This window comes from Sphaerodactylus townsendi, linkage group LG04, assembly GCF_021028975.2.
Source record: "Sphaerodactylus townsendi isolate TG3544 linkage group LG04, MPM_Stown_v2.3, whole genome shotgun sequence".
NCBI lineage: Eukaryota > Metazoa > Chordata > Lepidosauria > Squamata > Sphaerodactylidae > Sphaerodactylus > Sphaerodactylus townsendi.
The window spans coordinates 8,072,185-8,089,282 of NC_059428.1; the positions used below are offsets into that span (position 1 = coordinate 8,072,185).

General features: G+C 48.0%; 1 protein-coding gene across 2 annotated transcripts in view; it reads right to left on the reverse strand.

Annotated features, from left to right (window-relative positions):
* LOC125431790 (zinc finger protein 420-like) overlaps positions 1-17,098 on the reverse strand; it is a 50,958-nt gene that overhangs the window by 17,109 nt on the left and 16,751 nt on the right. The window contains exons 4-5 of one of the 2 annotated variants that reach the window (XM_048494912.1): positions 16,517-16,643; positions 7,434-8,874 (exon numbers count right to left, since the gene is read on the reverse strand). The exons of the other annotated variant lie outside the window; for it this stretch is intronic. Coding sequence (XP_048350869.1) covers positions 7,434-8,874; positions 16,517-16,643 — 1,568 coding nt within the window. The remainder of the gene's footprint in view (positions 1-7,433; positions 8,875-16,516; positions 16,644-17,098) is intronic. 2 annotated transcript variants of the gene reach the window in all.

A 17,098-nucleotide genomic window follows, 5' to 3' on the forward strand; every position in this document is an offset into this window, starting at 1 on the left:
AGGAAAGGCTTGAAGAAGGTTCCACTGGCATTCTGGGGAGCACACACGAGCTGTGTCCCGTTCAATGGGTGACACCTTTCAAGGCATTGGCACATATAATTGAAAGAAGAGAAACTTTAAATTGAAGCATAAGAGCATAGCTTAGAGGCAATGGGGAAAATTCCTCTCATGAGGGAAGAACCTTAGGGGTCCCTTTTAAAAGGGCAGGGCACACAGAACATACATAAGCATACATGAGCATATATAATGAAATGAGGAGGATTGCAACTTTGACTCAAGATTCTGCTCTCTCTCTCTTGCTGAGGATGGTTTTCTTATGAGAGCATTTTAAACAAGGCAATTCAACCATGTTTGGGATTTCTGTGAGAGCATTGTTATCAATATAAGTAGGGGTGAAAAGGAAGTGGGGTTAGTCCTTGTCTTAATTCCGTAGGAAGTGTTCCCAAACTGGATCATTTTTATTGAACAGACAATTGAAGACACACCTAAGAGGGAATAACATGAGTTTAAGCATCCAGACCCCTCGTAGGGGGGAGGGGTCGGCAGCTCTTGTGTTGCTGTGGAAGAAAAGGTTAGGTGGGGGTCGATGGGGGAATTGCGCAAGCCTTTGTCCTCTATGGCGTGGTTCCAAACTGGCTCAAACAGGATCCTAGAGGCAGGCACGTGTTGATTTTTTTTGAGAATGGCTGCACCTAAACTTGAGAAGCTCATCATCTGGGTCTCGCAGGGCGGTTCCCTTGCAGGCTGGGATCCTGCTCCTTCTGAGGTACTGACGATTTTGCTGTTACTGGGTGCTTTGAGCTTAGGGCCCTGCACGTGCTCAGAGGCTATGAAATCTGGCTTGAACCTTACAGCTGGAGGGGGCCAAGGGGGCTTCCTTTTTATGAAGGACTCTAGGCTTAAGGCCATCGTGCGAGCGTCTTCCCCTCTCCATGCCTCATTGTCCTGTATGTGACATTCTGAGGAGGGTTCAAAACGGCAGTCCTCTTGGTTAGTGAGACGGACTGGGCATAGTGCCAAAATGTTGGTGTTTTCTTCCGTCAGCATTTCTTCCGACTGCAAGTCAGTGGTTTTTGCAGGGATTTTGAAATGCGCGCCATTCTGTGGCACTGATGGAGGCATGGTGACTTCAGAAATAGAAGGAACGAGCAGAGCTGGGAATGGAAACGCAGAGGAGGGGCAGGCAACGAGATTTAGATCAGCTGAGCTTAGATTAGATTCAAGTGAAGGCATAGAGGCAGGAGGATCGGAGGAAAGGCAGGCATTGGACACCGCGAGGAGGTAGGCATCATCTTCCGTCAGGGTTTCCTTCCTCCGCAGATCGTGGTTAATGCGCTCTGCCAGAGTTTTGAAACCCGCGCCATTACGTGGCGCTGACGGGGGTGCGGTGGCTCCAGAAAATGAGGGAGGAAGCGGGGCGGAAGGCGGAGCGAGAGGAGGAGGCGGCCGGGCCGCGAGAGTGCGAGCGGGAGAGTTTGAAGGAGGCAAGGAAGCAAGTGAGGCCGAAGGAGGACAGGCGTCCAGCTTAGAGGATAGAGAAAATTCCGGGGGTGAAATTGAAGTTGAAAGATCGAAAGGAGGGCGGCCTACAGCAAGGGAGCCATAGGTCTGCAGGCTGATGGCGACATAACATTGTCTCCACGTCAGTAGCAGCGACATCGGCGCGCGAGGCTCTGTGCGAAGAGTGCGCCCGATGTTTTCCCAATCCTTAAGATTCAATGTCCCCCCCTCCGGGTACCATGGACATTGAGCTTCAATCTCCTCGACCAATTTGCGCAGCTCCCCTCTCTTTACGGGGACCCTGCCGCGTTTAAGCTTAACGCTTTAGCTTCGTTAACGTGCTTGTCATAAGCCCTGCTTTTGCAAGCCCCCATACTCACCGGTGTTCCGTCCGGACGAGAGAGTGTCCTAGGACTCGAGTCCCTGGATGCGCCAATCCAGCGGACGGGCGATACCGAAATGGTGGTCCCTGGATGCGCCGATCCAGCGGACTTCGGTACCGCGGCCCTTTCCCAGGCGACGGTGAGCAGGGTGGAGGTTCGAGGATTCCCGGGTTTCGGCACCAGCTTGTAGTCGTGCCGCGAGGTCAGCGTAAGAACGAGACGAGACGCGGTGATTTCATCTGGTGGAGAGCGCCAGCAACGGGAGCGCGGGTTTCCGTGTTCCAGGCGACTCTGCCGCGTGCTGGTTCCTGGCACCTTTTATTATGATTCTAGCGGGGGCGTGTAGAAGGGCGGAACGGGGGGAATTCCGGGAGAGCGGGAGAGCGGGAGACTGAGAGATCATCATGTGATGCATGATCTCACCTGGCTGCTACGTGCGGAGAGGAGCATCAGCGTCTGGGCCTAATCCTCACCTGGGGGCAAGACCATTGTCCCTTTGTCCGGGACACCCGGTGGTTGTGAGCCAGGTAGTTCATGACCTGTGACTCATCGGGGGATGAGGGGTGGGGGAGTGGTGCGACCAGAAGGCCGTAGGAGCGCCGGTGTGCCAGCACTCTACTTACGGTGCTGCTGGGTCAGCAGTGCATCCCTACACCAATTTCTAGCTGCCTGGCGTAGGCTGTACAGCGATTTACACAGTTTGTACACTTTGCCCTTTTCAACTGCATATCCAGGTGCTGGTTTCATGTACACATCCTCTGTCAGAGGAGCATGCAAATATGCACACCGGAAGTCAAAGTGACGCATTTTCCATTCCCTTTGCATTGCTACAGCTAGCACCAGTCTCATAGACTCAGCCTTGGCAGTAGGCGAATATGTTTGCTCATAATTTTCTTGATAGGTTTGCCCGTAGCCCTGGGCAACCAAACGAGCTTTGTACAAGCTATCCCCATTGGGCAATGATTTCTTCTTGTACACCCAACGTGATCCAATCACTTTCTGGTTTTGTGGCAAGTCTACAATTTCAAAAACATTTTGCTTCACTAAGGATTCAAATTCATCATCCATAGCAGCATTCCACAACTCTTGTTCCTCAGGAGGTCTAGTTATCATCTCCTGGAAACTTTGTGGTTCTACCCATGTTTGACAGTTCCTAACAACCTGAGTAACACCAAATCTTTGTGGCGGCACTCCCTTATTTTCTCTGTTGGACCTGCGGGGAAAATCAACACACTTGCGTTTTTCCTCTTCTTTCTCTGAGTCTGAACTACTGCTGTCCTCCCTCTCTCTCTTCACTCTAGGAATGTGACCTTGAGTAGAGGAGGTTGGTGCGCTCTGGCTACTGATTGCTGCACCTGCTGGCTGTTCAATTAAGGCAGGCAGAAAAACCTCTGAATTAGAATGAACATGCTCCCAACCTGTGTGCCTCTCAAAGCTGGCACTTCTGGAGACCACAATTCTGCCAAAATTCAGACTAAATCTATAACCTTTCGTGTTTTCTGCATAGCCTGTAAATCTTAACCTCTGATACCTGGTTTTTCCTTTAGTTCTTTGTGCACCTGGTATCAAGACACTGGCAAAGCTCCCAAACCTTCTCAGGTGTTTCAATGAGGGTTTCTTGCCAAACAACATGTAATGGGGTGTTTCCTGAATGCTGGAATTCCAAAGCCGATTAATTACGTGAGATGCAGCACAGACAGCCTCCCCCCAATAGTGAAAGGGTAGTTTTGCATCCTCTAGCATGCAGTCACACATCACCTGCAAAACCCCCAAACGTCTCTCTGATACCCCGTTCTCCTGAGGCGTAAAAGGATTCGTTGTCCTGTGCACAATCCCCTTCTTTGCCAACCAGGATTGAAAGGCTTTACTCATGTACTCGCCCCCACGGTCTGTTTGTAACCGCGCTACCTTGTAGGGGTGGTTTCTCTCAACCATGGCAACCCAGTCCTGGAACCTCTCACAAGCTTCTGCTTTGGATTTTAACAGTAGACAATAAGAGTACCTACTATAATCATCCACAATCAACATGATGTAACGTGCACCCCCTTGGCTGGCTGGAAAAGGTCCAGCAAGGTCATAATGGACCAAAGCAAAAGGTCTGTCTGTCTATTGCTGGCTTTAGCAACAGGAAAGGCTTTGACTTTGCAGCCACTACAAACAGAACACTCCAGGTAATGTTTACAGGGTTTTACTTGTATGTCACACACTTTAGCTAACTGCTTTATAGTTGACCACCCTGCATGACCCAGTACACGGTGTAACTCGTGCACACAGTTGTCGTGTAAAGGCTTATTAGACAGACTGGATAGTTGTTTTACACTCCCACTATTACCTTTGGGAATCATGTGGTACAACATATCCCTTAGTTGTCCCTTTGCACACAACACATTATTCTTGTTCACATAGCACATGTCATTATTAAATGTGACTTTATACCCCTCCTGAACAAGGCATGGGACGCTTAACAAATTAAAGTCTAGGTGGGGGACTAGCAACACATTTTGAATATTAAGTCCAAAAGCAGGTACATACACAGTTCCTTGTAAAGTAACCTCTGATGATGAACCATCAGCAAGGCTTACGTGGGAAATGGTAGCAGCAGTTTCATCACGAAGCAAACTTCTGTCGTTTACACAATGTGCTGTGCAGGCACTATCCATCAACCAACTGCTTTGCTGTTTCTCCACAGCACTGGACACCAACATAGCTGCGTCATACCACTCAGGCTTGTTCTGGGCTGTAAATCTCCCGTTTCGCCCCTTCTGTCCTTTCATCTGCCTTTTATTGCCGGCGTCGGGACAGTTTCTGGCGATGTGATTTACGGACCCACAGCAGTAACATCTCCGGACAGCATAGGCTTTTGCAGGCACCGTCTCTGATGAAACCTTCACCTCAGAGCGTTGTCGTCTCACAGGGGCAGCTCCAACAGCACGGCTCTCCTGCTGGAATTCCCTCTGTTGCTGACCTTCAAGCAGCCTGGCAGTCACGAAGGAAAGAGTGAGGTCCGCTTCTTTCACACTTTGTAAACTGTAAACCAGCTGATCCCAACTTTGATCAAGGGATGATAAGATGATATACGATTTATGAGACTCCGGGAAAACCATCCCACGGTCTTCCAGCTGGACAAATAAGGACCTCATTGGCTGCAAATGAGTAGAAACGCACTCACCAGCTTTCAGCTTGCAGTTATATAGCCGTCTCGCTATCAGCATTTTAGACCCTGCTGTGTCTTGCTGATATATGGCCTTGAGCGCCTCCCAACATTCTTTTGCGTTCACAGTGTCCCGAACATATAGAAGCTGGGAGTTCTCCACGGCCAGAATTATGGAGGCACGGGCCTTTTGATCAGCGCATCGACCCACTGCGTCGGCAGCAGCTGGCGTCGTCTCCACCACAGACCACAAATCTTCCCGAATAAGATAGGACTGCATCTTACACGCCCACGACAAGTAGTTGTCCTCATTGAGGCGTTCAAACGGCATACTGGCTGTTGTGACCGCCATCGTAGACTCTGTACTGGACAGCCACACCATAGCTCACAGGAATACAAAGCTACCACCGCCTTACTCACAAGTAGTCCACACTGGCTGGGCCCATAACCTGATAGCAGAATTTGAGCGGTGCTACTCAGAGTAGAACTAGTGGTATTGTACAGCACACTCCCACCTTCATGAAGTAAACTCCACACAGCTATGTCATTCATAAGAAGGCTTTTATCATCAAGTTGCTCTATGTACAAGTAACTATATACAATGTAGAATATTCAGCAGTCAAAGTGCTTCGCCAAACACCTGTTTCCCTGAGGAACACTGATACAGTATAATACAATTGCTTTATACATGGCTCAAACAATCATGGTAAAGGTCACTTGGAACAGGTTAGAACCGGTTTGTTAGCTGTCAGATCAGTCTCATGCTGACTCATGCTGGATAGGATATGATCACTTTAACTGTCATGAGACGGAGACGGAAAAGCGGCCCCAACTAGTAACCCCCTCTCGGCACACACAAATAATTAGTAACCCCCTCTTGGGAACTGGTGAGAACCTGCTGGATCCCACCTCTGGGCCTTGCCCTCCGTGCTCACCTCAAGTGGGGTCACACAAGCTTATGTTAACTGCCAGAAAGCTCCTACTATGTAAACACAGGGTGGGGGTGGGGGTGTCATTGTTCACAGGTGTCTTTTGATTTCACTCCTGTGATATGTCCACCCAAGGACGTAGGTAATGGGGGGTTTCTCGGATTCAACCTCCCCATTGCATGTCTGAAGCTCCGCCCCCCATTTGTGGGTTTTTTGTATTTTAAAATGTTTTTTGGTTTTTGGCCTGCAGGGGGCACAGCTTTTAAGCTAGCAGCTCCAGAATTTCCGGCTATCATCAATTGACACTCCTGATAATACCAGCCAAGTTTGGTGAAGTTTGGTTCAGGGGGTCCAAAGTTATAGACCCCCAAAGCGGGTGCCCCATCCCCCATTGTTTCCAATGGGAGCTAATAGTAGATGGGGCTACCCTTTTGAGGGTCCATATCTTTGGACCCCCTGAATGAAACTTCACTAAACCTAGGTGGTATCATCAGGATAGTCTCCTGCAGACACCACCCAGGTTTGGTGAAGGTTGGTTCAGGGGGTCCAAAGTTATGGGGGTCCAAAGTTCAGGGGGTCCAAAGAGGGTGCTCCATCCCCCAGTGTTTCCAATGGGAGCTAATAGAAGATGGGGGCTACAACTTTGAAGGTCCACAACTTTGGACCCCTGAACCAAACTTCACCAAACTTGGGTGGTATCATCAGGAATATCACCTAAAGATACCCTGAAAGTTTGGTGCAGCTAGCTTAACAATTGCACCCCTGACAGCAGGTACCCTTCAAATTTCCCCAGATTCTCCTTTTAAATCCACCCCCTTTGGCATGGATTTAAAGGGAGCATCTGAGGTCCCTAGATTAAACATTGGAAGTGATGCTGTTTCAGGATGGAAGATAATCCACCCAGTGGTAGGATTCAAATAATTTAACAACTAGTTCTGATGGTGGGAATTCAAATAATTTAACAACTGATTGTTTACAAGCACCATTTTAACAACCGGTTCTGCCGAAGTGGTGCGAACCTGCTGAATTCCACCACTGAATCCACCCTAAAAAAAAATCACTTTCAATGTTGTTTCAACTGCAGACCCCAGATTCTCCCTTTAAGATGGATTTAAAAGGAGAATCTGGGATCCCTAATTTAAACACAATTGAAAGTGATGTGTTTGGGGGCGGATTCCAGCATCACAACGGCCACCCATGGTGTGTGTGTGTGTGTGCAAACCTCAGATTTTGCACCAGGCTTCATTTTCCCTAGCTACCCCTTCTGCCTGGAGGGGAGGGAGAAGGGACTGTCGGCTACCAACTGGAAGCCCAGCCAGTTGGGGGGGGGCTGGGGGGTAGCAGGGCAGGGGAGTCTGCCATCTCTGGCCTCAGAGAGCTGCTTTTATAAGCACTGAGGCCAGGAGTGGGGCTTGGGGAGGTGTGGCCTTGCCCTGAACACCCCCCCCCCAATGAAAAATGTATACCTACGTCACTGGTTTCTTCCCTGTGTGGATATGCTGATGGCTAGTAAGCTGTGAACTCTGAGCAAAGCTCTTTCCACATTCCAGGCATTTATATGGTTTCTCCCCAGTGTGGATACGTTGATGGCTAGTAAGCTGTGAACTCTGAGCAAAGCTCTTTCCACATTCCAGGCATTTATATGGTTTCTCCCCAGTGTGGATACGTCGATGGCTAGTAAGCTGTGAACTCCGAACAAAGCTCTTTCCACATTCCAGGCATTTATATGGTTTCTCTCCAGTGTGCATACGTTCATGGGCAGTAAGGCTTGTATTGTGAGCAAAGGTTTTTCCACATTCCAGGCATTTATATGGTTTCTCCCCAGTGTGGATACGCTGATGACAAGTAAGCTGTGAACTATAAGCAAAGCTCCTACCACATTCCAGGCATTTATATGGTTTCTCCCCAGTGTGGATACGCTGATGGCTAGTAAGCTTTGAACTATAAACAAAGCTCTTTCCACATTCCAGGCATTTATATGGTTTCTCCCCAGTGTGCATACGCTGATGAAGAGTAAGCTGTGAACTCCGAACAAAGCTCTTTCCACATTCCAGGCATTTATATGGTTTCTCTCCAGTGTGCATACGTTCATGGGCAGTAAGGCTTGTATTGTGAGCAAAGGTTTTTCCACACTGCAAGCATGTATAGGGTTTCTTTCCAGTGTGGATACGCTGATGACGAGTAAGCTCTGATCTCCGAGCAAAGCTCTTTCCACATTCCAGGCACTTATATGGTTTCTCCCCAGTGTGGATACGCTGATGACGAGTAAGCTTTGAACTATAAGCAAAGCTCTTTCCACATTCCAGGCACTTATATGGTTTCTCCCCAGTGTGGATACGCTGATGGCTAGTAAGCTTTGAACTATAAGCAAAGCTCTTTCCACATTCCAGGCACTTATATGGTTTCTCCCCAGTGTGGATACGCTGATGGCTAGTAAGCTGTGAACTATAAGCAAAGCTCTTTCCACATTCCAGGCACTTATATGGTTTCTCCCCAGTGTGGATACGCTGATGGCTAGTAAGCTGTGAACTATGAGCAAAGCTCTTTCCGCATTCCAGACACTTACATGGTTTCTCCCCAGTGTGCATAAGCTGATGGATAATAAGCTGTGAACTCTGAGCAAAGTTCTTCCCACATTCCAGGCGTGTTTGTGTTTCCCCTGTTCTGAGTTGTGGATGGCCAGTAAGGTTTTCCTCCCAACCTAAGTTCCCTCTACATTCCAAACATTTGTGAGGTTTCTCCCCTGTGTTAACTTTTTGGTGTGGATCAACCACCTGGGATTCAGGAACCCAAAAAACAGAACGTTCATTCCCACTCTTCCACTGGGTTTCAGGGTTTCTTTTCTGCTGCTTTTCATCGTGCAGGCGGTGCTGTAGTTCTCCCATGGTCTTGCTCTGGAGACCATCCTGCTCTGGAATAAAGAGAAAAGACCTGTAAGACCTTCAAGTAAAAGCAGAATCAAGTAAAAGAAATACATTAACAGGAATCACCTGAAGGGAAAACAAATCCTGCCCCCGTGTTAATCAGCTGTTAGTGCTCCCCTAATGGGCAGTTCCATCAGAGGCAAGATTACTCAGTAGAACCTCCATGTTTAGAGGCAGTCTCTCCCTGAAGAGAGATGTTTTGGATCTGCTCTTCTTCTTGTGAACCTTCCTGGGACTCTAGTTGACTACTATAAGAGACAGGATGTTGGACTAGAGCAGAGCTGGGCATTATACAGCCCAGGGCCACATCTGGCCCGCCGGATGACCCTGACTGGCCCGTATGATAGACCTGGCCCTGGCCTAAGAGGACCTGTTTAGAACCACGCTGCTCATTCTTCTGCTAACCCTCCCCCTTCCCCCCTCACCTTGCCACTGCGCCGGAAAGGGCCTCTGAGAAAGGCCACTCCCCTCACGCAGTGGCTTCTGGGGCGTTCCCCTCCTTTGAAAGCCCTGCAGAAGCCGGTTGCCTTGGTTGCCGGCTTCTGTGGGGCTTTCAAAAGCGCCAGTCGATTTAAAAAGTAGGTCAAGGGACTTAAGTCTCCCCACTTGCTTGATTGTCAACTATGTAGGTAGGTTAAGCCTATGATTCTTTGTGCCAAATAGTGTTGTATGCAGAACTGATTCCAAGTTGATCTGTGCACCTGTCTGTCACTTATCAGCCCCTATTATGCAGAATTGAGTTCAGCCTTTTGGCCCGGCCCTCCACAATATTTTCTGTTTCTTATGCGGCCCCATGGAAAAAATAATTGCCCAACCCTGGACTAGAGGGACCTCAGTACAGTCTGTTCCTTTATTTGAACACAGCATTTACTGCACTCACTGGAGACGACTTTGAAACAGACCTAAACCCCCAGACTGTGAAGACTGAATCTGAGCTCCTAACTTCTTGAACTCATTGCACTCTCCACTCCCAGGTAGGTTTGGCCTCCCAGCCCCTGTGTTCCATGGCCGTGAAAACAGAGCTCAGGCAGGTGGCGACTAGAGGCTGGGCATGTTCAATAGCAGCCCCTCTTCCGGGGAATATTCTCCCCACCCACAGCTCACCTGGAGCATACCTGCCTACCATTTCAGAGCCAGGGTAAAATATTTCTTTCCAAGTAGGCTTGAACTTGGGGGATTCTCTGTTTGGGAGCTTCAGGAAAAGGCATTGAAGATCATATTGCAAATTTACGTTGGTTAATTGAGTATGAGAAGAAAACCAGCTTGTGTTCCATATATTCCAGCAAAGCTGTCATCAAAAATTACAGCAACTTTAAAGTTTGCAGCAGCTACTGAATTACAGCAAAGCTGGCCTACATCCTTCTGAAATGATGGTGCCCAAAACTGAGTGTAATACTCCGGGTGAGACCTAACCAGAGAAGAGTAAAGCACAACCACCCTTTCATGTGATCTGGGCATGATGCTAGTCCAAAATCACATCGGTACCACATCATACTGCTGACTCATATTCACTATATGGCCTACTTAGACCCCTAGATCCTTTTCACACATACTGCTACATCTCCTATAATTAAGCATCTGATTTTTCCAACATAAATGCAGAACTTTACATTGATCTGTACTGAAATTCGTTTGTTTCGTATTAGCCCAGTTTTCCTGCCTGTCAAGATAATCCTGTGTATTCACTGTACTTGCTACCTCTCCCAATTGGATATCATCTGCAAATTTAAGAAGCATTCTCTCTATTCCCTCATCCAAATCATTTATAAAGATGTTGGACAACACAGGAGTGCCTGGGATAGATCCCTGAGCCACTTAACTAGTCACGCCTCTCCAAGAGGATGAGGAATCATTAACTCTTTCGGTGTAATCTACAGCAGGGAAGATGCGAGAACAGATAGTTAAACAGATTGGCTGTAAGCACTTTGAAGGGAATGTCGTGATCACAAAAAGTCACTAGGTGCTCCCATTTGGTCATGTTTTTTGTAATTTTTAGCATGTATTTAAAGGGAGAATCTGAGGTCCCCAGTTTAAACATTGAAAGTGATCCTGTTTCAGGGTGGGGGAGAATCCACCCCAAAACAGCATCACTTTCAATGTTGTTTATGGTTATGGTTTATGGTTTATTAGATTTGTATACCGCCCTCCCCCAGAGGGCTCGGGGCAGTGGACAACAGCTGCAAAAATGACAATATCAATAACATAACATCAAAAATAACCCACAGACATAACATCAATTGACATAAATAATTAATATAGCATTATAACATCATCCTAACTTCAACAAATGTATAACATTCTACACTTAGGATTATAACAACCAACATCAATGTTATAACATAGAATTATAATAACAAACATCAACATTATAACATCATAACATTAGTTTGCATATCGGACAAACAGATCTACGGAGGACGCCATTGCCATTAGTCTCCACACTGCTTTGATGCATCTGGAACAACAGGGGAATTATGTACGAATGCTCTTTGCGGACTTTAGTTCCGTATTTAATACGATCTTGCCACAAAGACTGGTGACAAAACTTGTGGATCTTGGACTCTCACATTCAATCTGTTTGTGGATTAAGGACTTCTTGTCTGGACGTTCCCAGAGGGTTAGACTGGGAAATCGGGTTTCCTCAGTTCTTACTCTAAATATGGGAACGCCACAGGGTTGTGTGTTGAGTCCTTTATTGTTCTCCCTTTATACATATGATTGTACTCCTGTCTATCATAGTAACACCATTATCAAATTTGCCGATGACACAACGGTGGTGGGGCTCATCTCTGGAGGGGATGAGTCTGCCTATCGGAGTGAGGTGGACCGACTGCTCTCGTGGTGCAGGGAAAATAACCTGGTTCTTAATACTAACAAGACAAAGGAGCTTATAGTGGACTATAGAAGGAATAGTTCAGAAATTCAACCCTTGACTATAAATGGAGATCAAGTAGAGCGGGTGGCTAGTTTTAAATTTCTGGGCATTATGATTAAAGAGGACTTAATGCAGTTCAATGTAGCAAAATGTAAAGTGATGCACATAGGGGCAAAAAATCCAAACTTCACATACACGCTACAGGGGTCAGTGCTATCAGTCGCAGACCAGTGTAAGGATCTCAGTCGTTCTTGTTTCCCTTACAGCCCAACCAATTTATGGAGGATGTAGTCGACCCACGTGGTCAGCGTAAGAACGAGACGAGACGCGGAGATAACATCTGGTGGAGATCGCCAGCAGCGGGAGCCCGGAGGTCCGTGTTCCTAGCGAGTCTCCCGCGTGCTGGTTCCTGGCACCTTTTATTGTTATTCTATCGGGGGCGTGTAGGAGGGAGGACCAGGGGGAGTTCCGGGAGAGCGGGAGGCGGGAGGTCGGGAGATCATCATGTGATGCATGATCTCACCTGGCTACGGCAGGCGGAGAGAGGAGCGTAAGCGTCTGAGCCTAATCCTCACCTGGGGGCAAGACCATTGTCCCTGCGCCCGGTGATTGAGCCAGATAGTTCATGACCCGTGACTCATAGGGGGATGAGGAGTGGGGGTGCGGTGCGACCAGAAGGCCGTAGGTCCGTTGGCGTCCCAACGTTCTACTACGGTGCTGCTGGGTCAGCAGTGCATTACTACAGGAGGAGAAGTCGATTTATGGCTACCAATCTTGATCCTCCTTGATCTGAGATTGCAAATGCCTTAACAGACCAGGTGATTGGGAGCAACAGCCGCAGAAGGCCATTGCGTTCACATCCTACATGTGAGCTCCCAAAGGCACCTGGTGGGCCACTGCGAGTAGCAGAGAGCTGGACTAGATGGACCTTGGTCTGATCCAGCTGGCTTGTTCTTATGTTCTTATGTTCTTAACCTGGGGCGTACAGACTGTTGCGGTGGTTAAGAAGGCCCAGCAAAGACTGTACTATCTGAGACTTTTAAGGAAGCAACAACTGGATGGAAAACTCCTGGTGTCCTTTTACCGCTGTGCTATAGAGAGTGTCTTAACCTACTGCACCTGTGTATGGTTCTCCAGTTGCACAGTGGCAGATAGGAAGGCGCTCCAAAGGGTGATCACTACTGCACAAAGGATTATCGGCTGCCCTCTCTCCTCCTTGGAAGAACTCTATAATTCCCGAAGCCTAAAAAAAGCCCAAAATATTCTGAGAGACCCGTCTCATCCAGCACACTCTCTTTTTGAACTGCTACCATCTGGTAGGCGATACAGGACTATCAAATCTAGGACAAAGAGGCTTAGAGACAGCTTCTACTCTAGAGCTGTGGCGATGCTAAACTCCGCGGCTTCGTGTTGATGTGTTTGGGGCTGTGTAGGGATGGGTGGAGGAAGGGGACAGTGAGGATGGGGTATGAGTCTGAAATTGTGTGCATCGAGGAATGCTGCTGTAAATTTCGTTGTGCGTGCACAATGACAATAAAATGCTTATGCTTATTATATAACAGTATCAATAATCATAACATAACATCTTAAATTGTATAAATCAATAATACTCAATAACAACAAAGCATCATTAGCAGCATAACAGCAAGAATCAGACATTCCCACCCCTCCCTCACTTAAATACAACAAAACATACTGTGCAGTTAAGATTTAAGGCTATAATTCCCAACCAGTTGCCGTCTGATTGTTTTATTGTGTTTTATTACAATTAATTAGTTAATAAGGTGGATTTAAAAGGAGAATCTGGGCTCCCTAGTTTAAACACCATTGAAAGTGATGCTGTTTGGGGGTGGATTCCAGCTTCACTTTCAATGTTGTTTAAACTAGGGAGCCCAGATTCTCCCTTTAAGGTGGGCACCACAGGACGCAGGAGGGCACTCACCCTCCGGAGTCAGAGCCCGTGCCAGTATGAAGAAGAAGAAGAGAGAAGAAGAGTTTGGACTTTCTCTCCTGCAGGAGGCTCAAAGGGGCTGACAATCTCCTTGCCCTTCCCCCCTCACAACAAACACCCTGTGAGGTGGGAGGGGCTGAGAGAGCTCCGAGAAGTTGAGACTAGCCCAAGGTCACCCAGCTGGCGTGTGTGGGAGTGCACAGGCTAATCTGAATTCCCCAGATAAGCCTCCACAGCTCAGGCGGCAGAGCAAGGAATCAAACCCGGTTCCTCCAGATTAGATACACGAGCTCTTAACCTCCTACGCCACTGCTGCTCCTACGCCACTGCTGTATTCCAACTCAACTCCTTCCAGCCTGCCCAGTAAGAGATCTGGGCCCCTTCCAGCCTTCCCAAGAAGTAGACTTGGGCCCCTTCCTGCCTGCCTGACCAGTGGTAGACCTGGGTGCTCCTCCATGAGATTGGCAGATGGCTTGATTTTTCTCTCCCCTCCACTTTATCTAGGGAAAATGGAGTGGGGGCAGAAAACTCAGCTTATGTCCCGGGCTCCATTTTCCCTAGATATGCCTCAGCTCCACCCTCCCGGGCTCTGTGCAGGCAGGCTTCTGCCTTCCCCAAGCCCTGGCGGGAGCAGGAGCCAACAGTAGGAACGTGAGGGAGCGGGGTTTCACAATGCATGGGGGCTGGGCGACGCACCTCATGGAGAAACGTTTTGTCTCTGGGCTCCACTTCCCCCCATACGCCTCTGATGTGGGCTAGACAAGTCTACTGTTAGATGGATTTGTAACTGATTGACTGGCCGAACACAAAGAGTGCCCACCAATGGCTCATCTTCATCCCAGGGAGATGTAATGACCCAAAGGACCCCCAGAATATTATTTATATATATTTCTGATTTAAAATAACATAGGCAGAAGCCACCTCTCATATTTTTGTGTGGTTAGCAGAGTGTCCAAGCTGAAAGCAGGCCACAGGCAAAAAGTCTGCTTTACAAAATCTAATCAAGTGGATGAGTTACTTCTGCATAACCTGGAGGTCTCATTTTGTTTTTGGGCATGATCTTGATTACCACACCTTGCTATAGAGACTGTTAAAGACAAAGAATATGGAAAGCCACTTTAGTATCAGATACTGTCATTTCCCTATCTCTTCTGGAAACCAAGTCATCAACAGATGGTTGCTTCTCTGCATCTCCTGTTCCCATTGTTATGAATTTTCCTAAAGCACCCACCTTTCCCCGGTCTAATGTCTCAGCCAAAATCTAAGCTACTCTGCATAAAGCCATTCTGTGCTTCCTGACTTAATCTAGGACCAACTGACTCCCATTGTCCCAAGGTGTAGAACAATAGAAGAGTCGCTAATTAGCTCACCCAGCAAGCCCAGCATGGGAAATTCCAGAGAATTTAGAAAAAGGAAACTTAAAACTCGCTTGTTCCCGCCTCTTCCTGGGCAAAAGGGTATAAAAGTCCAGTTCACCTGCAACAATTGGCTCTTGGCCACATGTTCCTCTCTTGGTCATGTTGGTCTTGAGACATAATATTGTCTTCACTGGGTCTCTGTGCTGGCATGGAATCCCTGCCTTCTACTCTTCTAAGAATCGTTAGGTAACGTATTACCCCGCAACAACCCCTCCCTCTCTATCTCCAATCTATATTTTAACACCTGCTTATATCCTAGGAAACTTGAATGTGTGCGCTCTTATGTATCTCACTGTGTGTGTGTAGTTTTAAACAAATTTATATAAATATTTTAAACTCAATTTGGACTCTTGCATTACTCTGTGGAATATTCATTGCCAGAATTTCTTCCCCGTATTACACAGTCTAAAAGATCTCCTCTCGGCCCCTCTTGCTGCCAACGTGAGTGTCCCTTCCCCTCTGATACTTTTATGTGTGCTGTTACACTTTTTAGCAGCTGGTGGAGAATCCCTTTAATTCAAACCCTTACCCCTGTTAAGGCCGTAACAGAGAAGTAACTAGTGGGGTGCCACAGGGTTCTACACTGGGCTCTGTGCTATTCAATATTCCTATCAGTAACTTGGATGAGGGAATAGAGCCGTGGTGGCGAACCTTTGGCACTCCAGATGTTATGGACTACAATTCCCACCAGCCCCAGCCAGCATGGCCAATTGGCCATGCTGGCAGGGGCTGATGGGAATTGTAGTCCATAACATCTGGAGTGCCAAAGGTTCGCCACCACTGGAATAGAGGGCATGCCAACCAAATTTGTAGAAATTAGGAGAGGCAGCTAAAACCCCACAGGACAGGATCAGAATTCAAAATGACCTGGACAGAGTAGAGAGCTGGGCCAAAACTAACCAAATGAATTTCTACAGAGATAAATGTAAGATCATACTCTTAGGCAGAAAAAATGAAACGGACAGGCACAAGATGGGCCACACCTGGCTTGACAACAGTACATGAGAAAGGGATCTGGGAGTCTTCGTGGACCACAAAGTGAACGTGAGCCAGCACTGTGATACGGCAGCCAAGAAAGCCAATGCACTTTAGATTTGCATCAACAGGAGTCCAGAGTCTAAATGGAGGGACATAATAGTACCTCCCTATTCTGCCCTGGTCAGACCTCCCCTGGAATTCTGTGTTCAGTTCTGGGCACCACAATTCAAGAAGGATATTGACAAGCTGGAACGGGTCCAGAGGAGGACAACCAAGGACCAACTGGGACCGACCCTGCTCAGCTTCCGAGAGCTAACCAGATCGGGCTAACTTGGGCCATCCCGGCTTCCTGAAAGGAGTGACTTCTGCTCTCAGCGTGTGTCAGTCAAGGGAAAGGAGAGCCTTACCCAGAGAGGCCACATTCTGACAATTGTCCTCCATGACGTCCCTGTGAAGCCTTCTTTGGTCCGGATCCAGCAGAGCCCACTCCTCCTCGGAGAAATGGACACGCACCTCCTCAAAGGTCACCAGGCCCTGAGAGCAGAGAGACAGAGAGACAAGGGGAAAACCTCTCCATATTCACAGGTAACGGAAGAATTCTTGCCCTTCTGAGGGTGATCCAAAAAGCACCATAACACGATGCTGATGTTCAGGACTCGAACCCCCATCAGACATTTTTCTTTTCTCTCTGGGGAGCAGGATGGATAGCAGCCAGGGGAAAGAGACACAGAGATATCCTCCCTGGCCTAGAGAGAATCACATCACCCTGTAAGCAGTCAGAACCCTCCCCCCACTCAGGCACGGGGGCCAAAGACTGGCACAAGAGCAAGGCCCTGCTCCCCACAAAATGGGAGTCCCTCAGGGAGTTTTGGGATCTGTCTTCTGTGCCAAGCTTGGGCAGGACGGCTGCTGGCCGCTGAGCTTTTCCCTGGCCCTGTGGGGTGCCTGGCTGGAGGACGGGGCTGGCTAACCCACACTGCGTCACCCTA